Source organism: Protobothrops mucrosquamatus, unplaced genomic scaffold (genome assembly GCF_001527695.2).
Source record: "Protobothrops mucrosquamatus isolate PMUCROS unplaced genomic scaffold, P.Mucros_1.0 scaffold119, whole genome shotgun sequence".
NCBI lineage: Eukaryota > Metazoa > Chordata > Lepidosauria > Squamata > Viperidae > Protobothrops > Protobothrops mucrosquamatus.
The window spans coordinates 801,717-818,838 of record NW_015386490.1 but is presented as its reverse complement, the minus strand read 5'-3'; the positions used below and the strand labels follow the sequence as shown (position 1 = coordinate 818,838).

Genomic DNA, 17,122 nt, shown 5'->3' with positions numbered 1-17,122 from the left:
TCGGTGGAATCTTCATGCTTTTCCTCCCCTGGAACCTTAATTCTCCCCTTCCCCCTCCACAGAAGGGCTATGGGCAAGCTTGGCAGCACCTTCATGCCCTCCCTCCTCCTCCACAGAAGGAGATGGAAAGGTCCGGTGGCAGAAGTGGGCTTGTTCTTTACCTATGCATCCACATGCTTGCTTTTGCATTTGGTGCTGAGCAAGAAATGAGGATGTCATAGGTGGATAATCTTTTGCTTGTCCCTTTATGTTCTTGTAACATCGCTACTTTTACAACTGACTAAAGTGAGAAGTGTTCAAGTTAACTGTGATAAAATATTCTGGAAGAGTAGCCATATTAATCTATAATAGATAAAACATATTTTGTAGCCTTCTTGAAGCAAATGTATTATTTCTGTATGAGGTAATACATTCTGTTGGTTAGTGCTTATTTCATTAGCTTTGTAAATTGATATGCATATACAAATATACTGCAATTTAGTGAGTTCTTTTTTTACTTTGAATGCTATGTGGAATGACATACTAGGCACTGGAATCTAGATTTTCCACCACATTCTATTTCAAATATTTTTAAAATATTTCCTTGTGTGATCCTGCCCATTCCAATTCTATGATAAAAAGGTATGCTTGGGTAAGATTCCCTATGTAAGATAGCAACAGTTTTAATTCCTGCTTCCTTGTTGAAAGTTTAAAAGTTGCTTGTGGACTAATAGTTACTGAAAGCCATTAGAACCAGATTTCGAAACTCAATATAGATTATTCACATATGCTGTATTTGAGCGTATATTGATTTTGCATTGTTTAAAGATTAGATTTTTAATAATATGCTAAAGGATATTTACTTTTTGTTGAACTATTTTTCCCCACTAGTGTGAAATAACATTTTAAGCATGTGTATATAAATTGAATTATAGACTGTTTAGTAGTATTAAATGTTTTATGAAGAAAACTGAAAAGAGTAGTTAGAATTAATTTTTTGATCCTACTCAAAGGATCAAATCTATTTGTATTTCCTTTAATCCTGGTGATAAGTAGAAATTGTATTTCCTTTTATTGGGAAATTTATTATGTTTTTTTCCCTTTCCCCTAACAGTCCTGTTCCAGATTATGTGAAGTCAACTGTGGAAACGGTCATGAAAATTCATAATTCAGAAGGTGATGGAGATATACTGGCATTTTTAACTGGCCAGGTAGATGCAAAATAAACTTTGCCTTCTTGAAATTATTGGTTTGATATAAGATAATATGTTGACTTTATTTCATGCAAAATTGCTGATCACATCTAGCTTAAAATACTGGTTATATTAGATTGCCAGAATCTAGTGATACTGAGAGGAGGCTACTAAATTATAGTATTGGACTCTATTGGCCTGGAATGTTGTGATTTGTGGTTATATGAGGAGGATATGAGACAAGGATAGTGTATCTAGGTGTGTATGCACATGAGAGGCACATACACACTTGAGGTAGCACAAATATCAAATGTAAATATTTAGGCATTTTCTTTTAATAGTATGTATTTGCCTATTTTAGAATAATAATAAACAAGAGTGAGTAATCTATAATATTTCTTTCCTGCCTATGGTGCAATAAATTAAGTTTCAGTTCTCCAGAACTTCCCTTTTGCTTCCAGTGGGTATAAGATAATATGAAGATGTGCATGATACAGGAAACCAGTTTTGTTCTGAACCTGGAACAAACCAAGGCATTTTCAGAGATTTTGCCAAACTGTTTTGAAATGGCCATCGGTCAGCAGAACCATATCTAGAAAATTTTAGCTGTTCTGGTTTGGATAAGTGTATCTCAACTTCAGCAACTTTAAGAAGTATGCATTTCAACTTCTAGAATTCCCCAGCCAGTTGAAGTCCACACTTTTTAAAGTTGATGAAGTTGAGGGACACTGGTTTAGATGAAACAGATTGAGTTGAGTAAGACTGATGTGTGTTGTTCATTCTTTTTTCTTCTCAGTATCTTGCACGAGTCTGCCCTCTATAGTCTTTTTCTTTTCATATACTCTTATTTGCACATGTCTTTGGCATTTCCCCAAACTCTCCCTCAACCTTATTTAAATCTGTGTGTGGAACAAAGCACAAGAAATACGTGTGCCAATTCAGTACCAGAAACCAGCTGTTTTATGCACAGAATGGTTTGTACATGAATATTTTATGATTGCTTGCTACCCAGAATCACTTGTCCGAGATGGGTGGCTATAGAAATTGAATAAATAAAATAAATTTATACTTCTAATCTTTACTTATGATGTTTATTGCTTTTTGAAACTTAAGCAAGTTCTTCACTTCTAGCTTTAATGGTTCAAGGCAACAGCATATAGAAGTGGGGATCTGAAGTGAAGAAGTATGTGGCATTACCACATATTTTTCTATCTGAAAAATTTGTAGGATATGATATAACATGGATTGGGAGTGATGAGAGCAATTGGAATGTGCTTAATACCTAGCTAAAATGTGTTTAATAATTAGAAATATAATTATGAATATTATAGGCCTGCTTCACACACAAAGATATTGTAACAATCAATTGGGTGAACTCACTTTTAGCAGTTTCTATTATATGAGGAAATATATTTCTTTGCATTTAGATTGATTTATGACAACACATAATTGTCACATTCTTAGTTCAGAGGAAAATTCTACTTTCCTAACCTACTAGGTATGTAAACACTGCCTGCCAGCTTATTTCAGAGTATTTGAAGAGGTCATTTCTGTTGTTGCAAAAGGGTAGCACTCTTCACAAACTTCATTTGTGAAGTTCATGAAGTTGTCCACTCTTTTAATAGATGGAATAAGCGCTAGCAGCTGTTTTCACATGCTAGTGACATGCATTTATTACTGAAGAACAGAATAGCACTATTAAAATGTCCTGAAGTATGTATGATGTATCAAATAAATGAAAATTTGGGGATTGTTTTGTGCAAAAGACCAGAAATCATAATTTGGAATGAGATGAAAAATAAGAGATAAGGCATATTCTACCTCTGTGAACTATTTTTCTGACAAATGAGAATAAAAAAGAAGACATAGTACTCAAGTAATTGAAATATTTGTCTTGACAGCCATCTACTGAAACATTTGTGCACATCTAAAAAAAGGTGGCAAAAAATCTAAAGAAGCCTGAAAAAGAAAGCTTACCTCATTTCGAAGGCCACAAATATATACTTTCCATTCAACTTCTGAAATTTGCAGGAAATTTATATTTAAACTAAAAATGAAAAGAAACACTGCTATCATGTCACCCCTAGACCTTCTCTTCATTAAACTAGACATACCCAATTCCAGCAGCCGTTCCTTATATGTTTTAGCCTCCAGTCCCCTAATCATCTTTGTTACTCTTCTCTGCACTCTTTCTAGAGTCTCAACATCTTTTTTACATTGTGGTGACCAAAACTGGATGCAGTATTCCAAGTGTGGCCTTAATTTATACTTCCTTTTCTGTTATCTGTTTTGTATGAAGTCCTCTAAAACCAGCCAGATAATTCATAGTTGTAACAAGGCTCTAGTATGAATGTTCCCATTCTGTTCTCTGTACTATTGGACTACAAAGTATTGTGGCATATTGGAAGAAACTCACTTTGATGTTTGGCATCCTATTAACACAATTAACTGGCCTTTTTAAGATCATGAACAGGGAATTTTTTTTTTATGAGAAGCTATTAGATGTCTCCTTTAAGAATATTTCAGCCCCGTGATATGCTCTTGAAGGTACAATAAATATAATTTAATCTGTCAATCACTCAACTGCTTTTCTAGGAAGAAGTAGAAACAGTTGTTTCTATGTTGATAGAACAAGCTCGAATCATCGCTCGCACAGGCATGAAGAAGCACTTGCGTGTTCTTCCTATGTACGCTGGATTGCCTGCTACTGAGCAGATGAAAATTTTTGAAAGGATGTCTCATAATGTGAGAAAGGTAAAGTAATGTACTTAATAATAATAATGATGATGATGATGATGATGATGATGATGATAAAGTTGGAAGGGACCTTGGAGGTCATCTAGTCCAACCCCCTGCTCAGGCTTATTACTTATTGTTCCTAAGTAACATTGCCAAGCCTGGTGCTTGTATTGAGGCTGCATCTCCCAGTATTTCCAGCATAAGCATTCTGGACAGAAATTATAGAACATTCCAGTATCAGTACGTTGGAAGATGACAAGCTGGGTAAGGTTGCTCTGTCTGTGTGTGTGTGTGTGTGTGTGTGTGTGTGTGTGTGTGTGTGTGTGTGTGTGTGTGTAGTACCCATCTTTTCATACTTAATTTATTAGGATAGGATATGCATAGAGATGCTTTATATTACCCTTGAAAAATATAGAGATTATTATACTTTGTATCATGTTCAAAAATGTATCATCTGCTGGGACATTCTAGACCATAATTTGGCTGTTACAAATGCTGAATGCAAACCAGATAGATTGGCTATAATGGTATATTGTTAAGAATGTGACCCCTTCTTCTGCATCAGTCCCTTTTTCTTGCTCCCCCCCCATTTTAACCTACTTAATTATGCACTTTCCTGTTCAATGTCAGATGAAAGAACAGTTGTTCTTAATTTTATTTTTTAAGAAGGAAAGTAGAAGTGTGGCTTTTCATCTAACTGTTTATTTATTCTGGAAAATTTATCTACTGACTGTGGGGTCTAATTTTGTCTTTAGAAGTCCATTCCTAATCTGCAGTTTCTACAGATTTAATGTACAAAATAATGCTTTACTGAAAAGTTTTCAGTATTTTGAAATGGCTATTGCTGTTACATACCTTAAATAATAAGCATTTCTTACATTTCCATTTGTGTTAATAATATTGTGGGTTTTAGGGCAATTTTTTCAAAAAGCCACAGTTGTTATTTTCTCAAGCTTACCTGGTTGTTTATGAGATAGGGACTAATTTTTATTTTGGTCTTTTCAGGTGATAGTGGCTACTAACATTGCAGAAACCTCTATCACAATCAATGGCATTTCATTTGTCGTTGACTGTGGCTTTGTGAAGCTTCGTGCATATAATCCCAAAACAGCCATTGAATGTCTTGTGGTTGTCCCAATCTCGAAGGCCTCGGCTAATCAGAGAGCTGGTCGTGCTGGTCGGAATCGCTCGGGAAAATGTTACAGACTTTACACAGGTGTCAAGCGCTTATTAGTGGTGTTTTTAATCTATTGTCAATAGTTTCACAATTGAGCTCTGTAACTTAGAATTGTAATAATAAATTCAGCTTCATTGTCTGTGAGAAGATTTTATAAGTAAAAAATAAACTTAATAAACTGTTCCTTATGCAGATGGTTAAAAAATATTTCACAATTCTGTAAGAGGGAATTTTGTTGATAATCCACCTTTCCACCCCAAAATAGAATTTTATGGTTCATTTTTAATCTTTCTTCCTTACTATGTTCCTTAGTATGTTATGGAAGCAGATTTTCCTGTAATTTCCTTCTCTTGAAGTCCTTCATATCTTCATAATGCTGCACAAGAGTTTGTACTATAGAATGCTTCAGGGAAACATTTCTTTGTAGCCAGATAAATCTTCCCTGAGAGCCAATTTGGTGCAGTAGTTAAGGCATCAGGCAAGAAACTGGGAGAATCTGAGTTCTAGTGCTGCCTTAGGCACAAAGTCAGTTGTGTGACCTTGAACCAGTCACTCACTCTCAGCCCTAGGCAGTGGCAAACCATTTCTTGTCAAAAAAAAACTGCAGGAGCTGCTTTGTATGTGTTTCTGTGCATTCTAAAGCACCAGTTTTAAAAGATTTGCACAGCTTTGTTTTCAGTTGGAACACTTGAACTTAATATGTGTTATTGAGTTGTGGAATCTTATAGTGGGACAGGATTCATGTTTAAAACTTAATCACAAAGAACTTTACTTTCTCCATAGAGGAAGACTTTGAGAAGTTGCCACAGTCCACCATTCCTGAAATGCAACGCAGTAACCTGGCACCAGTTATATTGCAGCTTAAAGCATTAGGAATTGACAACGTGCTTAGGTTTCCCTTCCTCTCAGTAAGTAAAAGAACCTTATTTAATCTTTCATATTTATCATATTATCATAAGAAACAGGATCTGCTATCCTTTTATAGTATAGGTAGTCCTCAACCTATGACCATAATTGAGCCCAAAATTTATATTGCTCAGTGAGAAATTTAAGTGAGTTTTGCCCCATTTTATGACTTTTCTTGCCACATTTGTTAAGCGAATCACTGCAATTGTTAAATTAGTAACACGGTTGTGAAGTGAATCTTGTTTCCACATTGACTTTGCTTGTCAGAAGATCGCAAAAGGTGATCACATGACCTTGGGACACTGCAACCATCATAAATATGTCAGTTGTCAAGCATCCAACTGTAAATCACATGACCATGGGGATGCTGCAATGGTCATAAGTGTGAAAAATGGTCATAAGTCACTTTTTCAATGCTGTTATAATTTTGAATGGTCACTAAGAGAACTGTTGTAAGTCGAGGACTACCTGTATCTCTAAGGATTATGGTAGACCATAACTATAGCACAGTATGAAAATGAGTGATGTAAAGTAATAAGGATGTAAGACTTGGGCCATAAAGACCCACAGTCAAGCTCACTGAGGGCCTTTGGATCAGCCACTCAACTTACTTTGCAGTGTGTTATTATATAGGGTAGATCCCAAAAGCTGTTTTCATTTCATGCTTTTCATATATTAGTTTGCTTCAAACTACATATACAAGTATAACCACAGTGAGGTTTGCACAAAAACCTTGCCTCCAGCATAGCTATGTCCAGTTCTTTTGTGTTCGGTGTAGTGCTCTACAAACAGAGAAACTGCATGGTTACAAGGTTGATTGTATTAAACAGGATTCAGAATTATGTGAAGGTAAGTAGATACACATTTTGAGTTCTATGAAAAAACATTTCAGATTTTATAAATGTTTGCTTATCTGAATGCTATCAAAGCTTCAGCTGGGTTCTCTAGATATTAAAGAGGTTTGAGTGAACAAATGGCATCAGTGGTTGGTGATAATTTCACTTATTTCATAAAGTCATCTAGCATAGGTATCTTCCTGGATGCCTGACTCCTGCTGGAAGCCATAGTGGCAGCCATGGTCAGGAGGGCCTTTGCATACATTTATTTTGTACACTAATAGGCCATTCCTGGATTGGGAGGCCTTGTTCATAATCACTCATGCCTTAATCACTTCCTGTTTGGATTGTTCCAATGCTCTCTACATGGGGCTGCCATTGAAGACCATCCAGAAGCTGCAACTGATCCAGAATGCAGTGGCACACACAGTTTTGGGTACCCCACAGTTCACCCAAGTTACATCAATGCTGTGTCAGTTGCACTGGCTTCCAATTGTTATCCAGGTGCAATTCAAGGTTTTGAATCACTTTTAAAGCCCTATGTAGCACAGGGACAGGTTATTTTTGGGACCAATTCTTCCTGAAGATATTTGCATGTCTTACTAGGTTATATAGGGTGAGCATGCTCGTCTCTCTTAAATGTTGTTATTTGATGGGAAGTTGGAAGAAGGACTTCACAGTGGCTGAATTAGCTCTTTAAAATAGCATCCCAGCACAGATCCAAGACATGGCTCTTCTCCCAAATATTGTCTTATAAATCGCAAAGTGAACTCTTCTTTAATCTGTGTCAATCTTTTTGAAGCCAAGTAGATTACAGTAGGAGACTACTGATTCCTTCTCAAATTCATAGAAAGGCAGGTTTCTAAATTGAAAATATCTTTCTATAACAAATACAGCAAATTATATTACTGTTTTTTCTCTAGCCTCCACCAGCTCAATCAATGGTGCAAGCTCTGGAGCTGTTGTATGCCTTAGGAGGTAAGATGGTGTCTTTGTTTTTAATTCTAGATGTGCACATTATTGCCTTTACACCTATGTACTATTTATCAATTAACCAATTGCTTTTAATGTACCAGAGTTAGAAGAATAAAAACATTTTTGCCTTTAATGCAGAGCACTCTGAAGATTTACTTGTTCTGTGTCAAATGTATGCCAACATTTTTGTAAGATCTGTAAATTGTTCTTTTTTTTGCAGACCAAATGTTGAAGTTGAATATTTATGGCTTTTAGTTAGTGTAATCTGCATTCTTGTTCATTTTTTGCAAATGAATGGTACCCATCATTTATAGGAGTAATACATTTGGTCAATTAATCTCATTTTTATATATTTATGTATTGATTGTTAATCAGTAGGTTCAGGGCACTAAAATAAAAGATGGCTAAAAACAGAACCCTTGCCTGGAATAAATTGAAGTAAAATATGCCTTAATAACAGATTCTGGGAATTTAAATTACTTTATTTCAGCATTTTTCAATCTCAGCAACTTTAAGATGAATGGACTAACTCCCAGAATTCCCTAGCATGCAGGTTGGGAAATTCTGGGAGTTGAAGTCCACCCATCTTAAAGTTGCTGAGATTGAGAAACACTGCTTTACAAAAACTATATGAGTAGTAAAATAGGTATTGTAAAATAAGAAATGGAACGTTCTTGCAGAAATTCAACTTATTCTTCCATAGCAATTGCAACCCCCATTCATTCGGTTCAGTTGGCTCAAAGGGCTGCTCTTTGCTTGATTATCAGTGGTGCATTTATGTTTTCGGATTTGATACTAAAATCTTACTGAGCCTTTTGTATTCTTGGCTTTCTGTTTTTGTGATGGCATCTGAACTCTGCTGTGAGTGGGCTCTCATTCCTTGGCTTTGAAAATAGGTACTTTCATAAAGGCTTAGTTATGCACAGAAAAACATGTTTCCAATGGATAGTTTATAGTATTTAGAAAGATTGATGAAATCCTTAGTAAGCTGCAAAATTTGTTTACTGATAACTTAATGCACTTTAGAAGAATTCTCTGGCTGTCATTGCATTTTTCATATGGATTTTGAACTTATAACAGTAATATTTATATATTCTGTATATGTGCTTCTATCTTTAGAGCAGGTCTGAAAAGTCAAAATTATAATTATAAAAATGCAGTACATTTTATACAACGAAGTTATTGTTAAGAAATTCTTTTAAGCTATCAGACCATAAATATAATAGGAGATACTGTATTACTTTGTAAAAAAAGGATATGTAGATTTCAACCTTTATAATTGATTACATTTTTATTATACGAATGGTACTGCTCTTTAGAAGGCCAGATCCTGAAGTTGAAACTCAAATACTTTGGCCACCTAATGAGAAGGAAGGACTCACTGGAGAAGGGCCAAATGCTGGGAAAGATTGAGGGCAATAGAAGAAGGGGACGACAGAGAATGAGGTGGCTGGATGGAGTCACTGAAGCAGTAGGAGTGAGTTTAAATGCACTCCAGAAGATGGTCGAGGACAGGAAGGCCTGGAGGAACGTGGTCCATGGGGTCGCGATGGGTCGGACACGACTTCGCAATTAACAACAACAACAAAATAATGCAAAGTTTCCAGGAATATGGTTTTAGCTCTGGAAAATAATGCAGCCAATAATGTCTTTCTATACTCTTAACATTTTACATTTAAGGTATCCTGAATTACCAGTATTTACATTCTGTATCATTGATTTTTTTCTCCTGCAGGACTGGATAAATATTGTCGTCTCACTGAACCTCTGGGAATTAGAATAGCAGAGTTCCCTTTAAATCCCATGTTTGCAAAGATGCTCCTAGAATCAGGTAATACGTTCTATTATAAATTGTACTGTTAATTCCTCTTAATTTGTAATTAAAATGTTTAATGTGCGTTTATAATTAAAAATAAATAATTTGCTGTATTATTAGATGTAGATGCATGATAGACATCTGGGTTATGAAAGTGAGCTGGGCATAGGGAGAAAGCAGTATAGCAGATATAATTCTGTTATAGCTGTTTTAATTGGAAAGGTGTAACAAATGAAGCATTGCTCCATGACAATGAATTTTCTTTTCCCCACCCCATTTTTCCTTAAATCATTTTGCAGGAAATTTTGGTTGCTCCCAAGAGATTCTGAGCATTGCATCCATGATGCAAATCCAAAATATCTTCACAGTTCCTCCAAACCAAAAAGCTCAAGCTGTAAGTGCTGGTCTATACCCACTGACATAACTCTGAAACACTTCTAGACTGCTTGCATTGACTTGTACACTTCACTACCTTGTTTTCATTCATATTTTGTGCCTCCTTATTAGCTGTTTAATGAAAAACATTATGTGTGACTTGTGTTTTAATGATGTAGTTTTTGATATGCTTTTACTTCTGAGTACTTATACCTATTGAAATACCGTTTGAACAAAAGACTATTGTGTTCGTGGGTTAGTTGAAACTTTGTTTAAGTGCAGATTTAACCTATTAGGATTGTACTGTTCTTGAAAATTAGCAGAAAATTATTCCTGCTCCTGTTGTTTGCTATATAAAAGGGTTCTCCTTTTCAGATTAGAGAACATAGAAAATTTGCTGTTGAGGAGGGTGACCATCTCACGATGCTTAATGTCTATGAAGCTTTTATAAAAGTAAGCAGTTAAACTAATCTACAAAATTATCTTTGGGTTTTTCCAGCCATGATTCCAACTGATGTCAGTATATACCAAAATATCATTTGCAATAATTAACATTGGATGAGTTTTCTAAAGCTTATAAAGTCCATTTTAGTTGTAATGAAGGCAAGAAGTGTAGCACAGATAACTGAAAACCCCAAAGTATTGTGATTTTAGAGATTTAACAGCATGTTGTGTGTTTAGTAGACATACTTCTTTAACAATTATCTCTTTTACAGCAAGAGATAGGAACATGTAATATTTAAAATTAAAGCTGAGATTCTTACTCTTTATAATTACTTGTGTTGTGTAACTGGGAGCATATTTACTGTACTTACCTTTCAAGTATGTCTTTATTGCAGAATTCTGCCATGTGCAATAGCTTTCTCAGTGGAAATTAAGATTTAAGATGCAGATAAACTAATAATAAGTTTCAGTTTGTGAGATTTACAAAAAGGATATCAAGTGGGTTTAAAGCCTTTTATTATTTGAGTTAGCAAAATAGTAGAATCTATTTTTCAAATTGCACTGCTTTTATTTTTAAAAAAGATTATAAGGTTTTGAGATTGTAATGTAGAGTGGGAAAATTTGTGTATATCTTCATTCTCATTCTCATGACATTAAGGAAATCAGAAAACTGCATATGAAGTAAGTGTTAACTAACACTTTGTGATAGAAATTTTGTTAGTGTGATTCATCTTTTCCTTTTTATTTGTAGCACAACAAAAGTTCTCAGTGGTGTCAGGAACACTTTCTGAATTATAAAGGTCTTGTTAGAGCCACAATTGTAAGGGAGCAGCTGAAAAAACTTCTTGTCAAGTTCAAAGTGCCCAAAAAATCTAGTGAAGGTATGAACTGCCTAATTTAGCGACGTGTTTCCTGGGTACTTTTAATGTTTGATCTGCAGAATGGAATTTTTCTGTTTTGTTTAACTTTAGCATGTAATAGTACTCATTTCTTTATTTATAGGCATTGTCTCTTATAACTCATATTTGTGTCAGGAATATGTATTTCTGAGAAGAACTTACTTTTTCTTTCTTCCACCACTAATTTGTAATTATTGGCTATTATTTTTCTTTTTTAACTTGAGCCTTTCAGGTTTATTGAAAAAGATAACCTTGCCTCTCTGTATATTTTGTGGGGCAGCTCCGGTAATCCCATGATTGGTTGCTATGATTTTAAAGTCAGAATATCTGGAGGATGCCAAGATACCTATCTCTGATACATGCTCACTGTAAAATGACAAATCCATCTCCTTCTTATAGGTGATCCAGACCCTGTTCTAAGATGTATTGTTTCTGGATTTTTTGCTAATGCAGCCAGATTTCATTCTACTGGATGTTACAGGTAAATGTATTTTTACCCAGCATATGGTTGGCATCAAACAGTTAATATAAAACACAGAGTGCAGTGATTAAAAAGTAAGCAGTTACAAAAAGATATAAGCACAAAGTATTCATTCTAGCAAATTCTTCCAAAACCAATAGAAATACTATTGTTTTCATTTAGCTAGTCAATGAAGCATAGGCTAGTCACGATTGAACTGAAGAAATTAGTTCAAGATGATACTTGATAAAATATACTACATACATGATATATAAAATTATCATTATTTGAGTTCATAAAATTCTTTTTGATAGCCATCAATTGGAATAATTGGTCTCTAGTATGCTTGCTCCATTTTGGCAAACTGGTCATCTTGATAGTGAATTCATTTGAACTAAATCCAATTAGGTTGAGAAGAGATGTTTTTCTTGACAAAATCTTCATTTGAAAAATGAACAGGAGATTTCAAAATATTCAATAGAAGGCTGGAAAAGCTGAAATGTTGCTGATTAGTAACGTGCTGATCATACCAGTATTTGAGGAAATTGATAATGGCTTGTATTGTACTGTACATAAACATTGACATGTTGCTTTGATAAATATTATATTTCTGAAATAATGTTATTTGAAGGACTATTCGCGATGATCATGAACTTTATATCCATCCCACTTCAGTGCTGTATGCAGAGAAGCCTCCTCGTTGGTAAGTTCAGTTTTTTATTTCTATGGTTTTGATATTGTAATTTATGGAGAGCCAATATTAGATTTGAAAGATTGTAATTTAGAAGTTATGTTAGTTTACAAGATGCAAAATGGAATGATTTCATTTTGAGTGAATGCTGTCCGATACTACTCATTGATTTTTGACTACAGACTTCATAGTGATTGCTTTTGGAATTGTTTGCATTGACTGCTAGAAGATGTTAGAAGTTTGCCTTCATGGAAGGCATACATTATATTTAATCATATTTGCTGATTATTTGGTGTGTCTATAATGATTCCTGATCTCTCAATAGCTTTCAGTATTGTTGACTTATAGAATTTGGTCTGGATTTGAGGGTTGGGGTAGGAGTTACTGTTACTGTTTTACAGTGATTCTCCTTTCTCTGTGTCTGGTCTCACTTGTGGAATGTTGCAGAATTCAATGCTTTATCCTCTTCTGCTTAACATCTACATGAAACATTGGGTGCGGTCATCCATTGGTTGGGGTCAGATGTTACCAGTATGCCAGTTATGCCCAGTTATACATCTTGATCCAGGTCCAACTTGATGATGCCATCAAAGTCCTAGCTCAGTGTCTGAAGGTCTGGATGGAGAGAAACAACTTGGATCAATCTAACAAGCAAATATGAGTGTTGCTAATTCCTATGCAAGGTCATAATTAGATAATATAGTTCTTCAGAGAGATTTCTGTGTGTATTGTATTTTCTTTGAACTCTTTCTAGGTATACTGAGATGTAAAGCTGACTTCCAAAACAGTTCAAATACTCTAAATCTCTTCTATCTCAAGTGGGAATGTGCATGTTAATTTATAGCATAAAGATGTTCATATTGAAGCTTACTGTCTACATGATATAATTTCTTATGGAATAATAATGGGAAAGCATTTAAATGTTTTCTTAATGGATGTTCTTTATAATGAACTATGTGTGGTATGGGGCTCATGAGGTGGAAGCCAATGGTCTCCAGGGTAGAGATGATATAAAGATTTTAGATTCTTAGCAGATTATCAAAAAGCAGAATTCTCACAGAATTTTCTTTAACCAGATTTATTGAAAGGCAAAAAGGATTAGGTTATTGAAGAGTTTGTTAGGATGGACTTTTCTTGATCCTCTTGCTAGCTGTCCTTTGATTCATGAAGAAATTGGCTAATATTTTGTCTGAGCAAAGAAGAATGTGTAGACGTTCAGTGTTTATAATATTTCCAAACTGTTATTCTCTTTCCTAAATTTGGGGAAACCTATTGTAGTAAGACAACCACCAGACTTTGAGGCATGAATGAGTGGGAGGAAAAAGCCTTGAATTTAAATGAAAATATATAAAAGTCCATAAAATCTTTGCATTTTAATGAAAACTCACCTGTTTGTTGTTCATGCGGCTTTATGCTTGTCTGCAGTTAAGATTCTAATCTGGCCAAAGTGTGTCTGTGAATCTTATGCCATGCCATGTCATATCAAGTAGTTATGCTAAGGGTAAAATATTGTAAGATAATTAACTCATGAATGAGCTCAGGTTTCAAGGCTCATACACTATATTGTTTATTTTTATTTTATCATTTATCTTTAGGGTAGTGTACAATGAAGTTATACAGACTTCAAAGTATTACATGCGAGATGTTACAGCTATTAAATCTGCTTGGTTATTGGAACTGGCCCCTCATTTCTATCAGCAAGGAACGGTACGGGCTCGGCATGGACTCCAAACGGTACCACTGCTGTATTGGCAGCTCTTATTATATTTTCTTGTGTTTTTGTATTTCACTTTAAAAATGCTTGTTAGATTATAATATACTTCAAAGTTTAAATTGGTTGCTAAATGAGATGGTTGTTAAATAAGGAGCAGCTGTGTTTCAAAATAGTCAACACAAAATGAAAACCCACCATTAATTACAATTAAGTCTTATTTCAGCAAGCAGTACGAACTAGCAAATATTTAGAAGAGAGAGGGACCATTGATAACAAAATGGTGTTATATGAATAGTTGATCACTTAGATTTTTAAATGTAAAAGAGAGATGATGTCAGCTTAGTATCAGCAAGCAAGGCATATATTTTCTTTAGAAGACAAGTAGAAAGGAGGAAAAAGAGAAAACAGCTCTGTGAATTATTCTCTACCACCATCGGTCACATAAAGAGAGCAGTGAGTATGGTATGCAACTCTACTTGGAATGACTTATTACTCCATCTGATTAATTAACAGTTGAATGCTTCATTATAATAGAAATTCTATTGATGAAAGAATTACAAAAGTCTGCAACTTTGCAAGGTGTGTTTTCCTCATTTTATTTATTTTTTATTACCAGGCACCAACATTTTTACAACTTTAAAACAGCAATTACAGGTAGTCCTTGACTTACCAAAATTTGTTTAATGACTGACTGATGATCATTTTTAATACTTACAATAGTTGTAATGTGTCCATAGCCACATGATCAAAATTCAGATGCTTGGCAGCTGACTCATATTTATGACTGTTGCAGTATCCCAGAGCCATGTGAACACGTTTTGTGACTTCTGACAAGCAAAGTCAATGAGAAAGCCAGATTCACGTAGCAATCATGTTACTAACTTAACAATTGCAGTGATTCACTTTACAACTGTGGCAAGAAAAGTCATAAAATGGGACAAAGGTTATATAACAACTGTCTCACTTAGCAACAGAAATTGTGGTCATAAGTTGAGGACTACCTGTATTTCTATATTGGCAAATGGCTGTACATTTTAATGCTTTTGGCCAAATGGCAACATAGAAGAGCTGCAAAAGCAACATTCAATTTGATGCAGTTTTGATTTAACTCCTTGATGAAGAGTTAGTTCATTAGACCATTGATGAGATTATAAATTTTAAAAGAAACTATCTTTTTTTCATTACAGCATCTTTCCCTGAAAGCCAAAAGAGCTAAAGTAGATGACCACTGACTCTCTCTGGCTGTTGGAATTCATCATGTGCGATGCTGAAATTGTCGCCAATTTGAAAATGTACAACTGTCCTTCCAACAATTAGTTGATTAGCAACCTGACCTCATATCAACTATTCATGTTGAAATGCCTGCTTGCCAGGATTCTGTAGGGATGTATGCATGACCAATACATTGTAACACTTAAATAGAGCTTGTATTGTGGACATCTTATCCAGCAGTCTAGTTGTGATGACCACTTCTGTTCATCAGGGCATTATGCTCATTTTGAAATAAAGTAGAAAAATTATCAGTGCAAAAGGAGAGAGATGCAATTCAAGGAAATTTGCAATACATGGATACATTATACTCTTAAAACAGAAAAGGAAGGAGGCAAATACAGTGCCCTCAGAGAGATGCTCAGGATCCTTCAGACCACTGTGAGAAATGTGATCATCCTGGAACTACCTGCTAATATTAGGCAGATTTGGAAACACAAGCAAAGCCTTGACGTACCTTAATGGGTAGAAATGAAAACCTTGAAACTGTGATTGTGCCTAACTGCTGTGATTTTTCCCCCTGCCTTTTTTCTTGTAAAGCAATAGATTTCTAATCTTTTACCAGTTTTTACATTTGTTCTTTCTTGCATTTTCTCTCTTACAATGGTCATGATTTTCAAATTAACTTACTTTACAACTATAATGTCAAGATTGTCACTAAATTAAGCTTCTTGAGAAAGGACTTTAAGGTGGGCTTATAGTTTGTTGTTTCCTTTCATTTCAAAATTAAGAAATAAGGAACTTGGAGGCAATATCTGCACATTCTCAAAGTTTTGGTATTATAGTTAACAAAACTCTGTGGTTCTTGGCATGTGGTTTATGTCCAATGCCAGTCTGCTAAAATTCAGATATTGCTGATTATAGCAATGAGGATAAAGAATCCAACTTTAAAACAGAGCCAGAAGGACCACATCCAGAAGATATTCTCTTTTTCTCCAGCTGAGGCTCAGTTGAATATAAGATTTCCTTGGAACGGGACACAGGGCGCTGTAGAATTGCTACTGCTCTGCCTACATAGGTTTCTGTTGCATGCTCCTTGTACAGTAAATAAGAAGTTTTGGCAAAATGTCTGTAGCTTGGGGGAGGGAAAGATATTAGTGAAACAGCAAATTAGAACAAATTCAAGAAATTAAATTCCCTCCAAGAAATGGAGTACTGTCCCCATTTTACAATTAACTTGAGATCCATTTGACAGTGTTGTTTATAGTGAAATCTAACAAATGATAAAAATTACTTTCATGGATCTTAAAAGAAATCTTTTGACATACATTTTTTAAATAAAATGTTCTGAACTTTGCAGTTGTGCTGGGATTGTTTTCCTCAGAGAGGAAGGATGGCTTGTCTAGAGTACACTGCTGAAGGTGTGCACTGACTGTTTTTCTTTTGTAATTTCCTTCTTTGCTTCAGTATGTTGATATTTATTTTGAAATACTTATTTTAGATATATGTATCTTGGAAATATGGATTTGTCTTTCTTTCTAGAACATACGTTGGTTGTATGACTTGTTCTCTTCTTTTTTATTCTTTTAAAATACATATAAATTGTGGCATTATTTTTACACAGAATATGGATGTGCATCCTGAGTCACTTTTTCAAATTCCTCTTTCCATTCTGCTTTTCACAAGTCTGCAGAGAAGCTTGACCCATC

At 34.8% G+C, this 17,122-nt stretch overlaps 1 protein-coding gene across 1 annotated transcript in view; it reads left to right on the top strand.

Moving 5' to 3' along the window:
* The window catches only part of DHX35 (DEAH-box helicase 35), a 34,801-nt gene extending 17,691 nt beyond the window's left edge, over positions 1–17,110 (top strand). Inside the window, exons 10-22 of the mRNA XM_015812957.2 lie at positions 1,094–1,190; positions 3,768–3,926; positions 4,917–5,127; positions 5,872–5,996; positions 7,754–7,808; positions 9,541–9,636; positions 9,921–10,015; positions 10,372–10,449; positions 11,192–11,321; positions 11,739–11,820; positions 12,431–12,502; positions 14,086–14,224; positions 15,392–17,110. Of these exons, the coding sequence (XP_015668443.1) occupies positions 1,094–1,190; positions 3,768–3,926; positions 4,917–5,127; positions 5,872–5,996; positions 7,754–7,808; positions 9,541–9,636; positions 9,921–10,015; positions 10,372–10,449; positions 11,192–11,321; positions 11,739–11,820; positions 12,431–12,502; positions 14,086–14,224; positions 15,392–15,436 (1,384 nt within the window). The 3' untranslated portion in view covers positions 15,437–17,110. The remainder of the gene's footprint in view (positions 1–1,093; positions 1,191–3,767; positions 3,927–4,916; positions 5,128–5,871; positions 5,997–7,753; positions 7,809–9,540; positions 9,637–9,920; positions 10,016–10,371; positions 10,450–11,191; positions 11,322–11,738; positions 11,821–12,430; positions 12,503–14,085; positions 14,225–15,391) is intronic.
* The last annotated feature ends 12 nt before the right edge of the window (positions 17,111–17,122 follow it).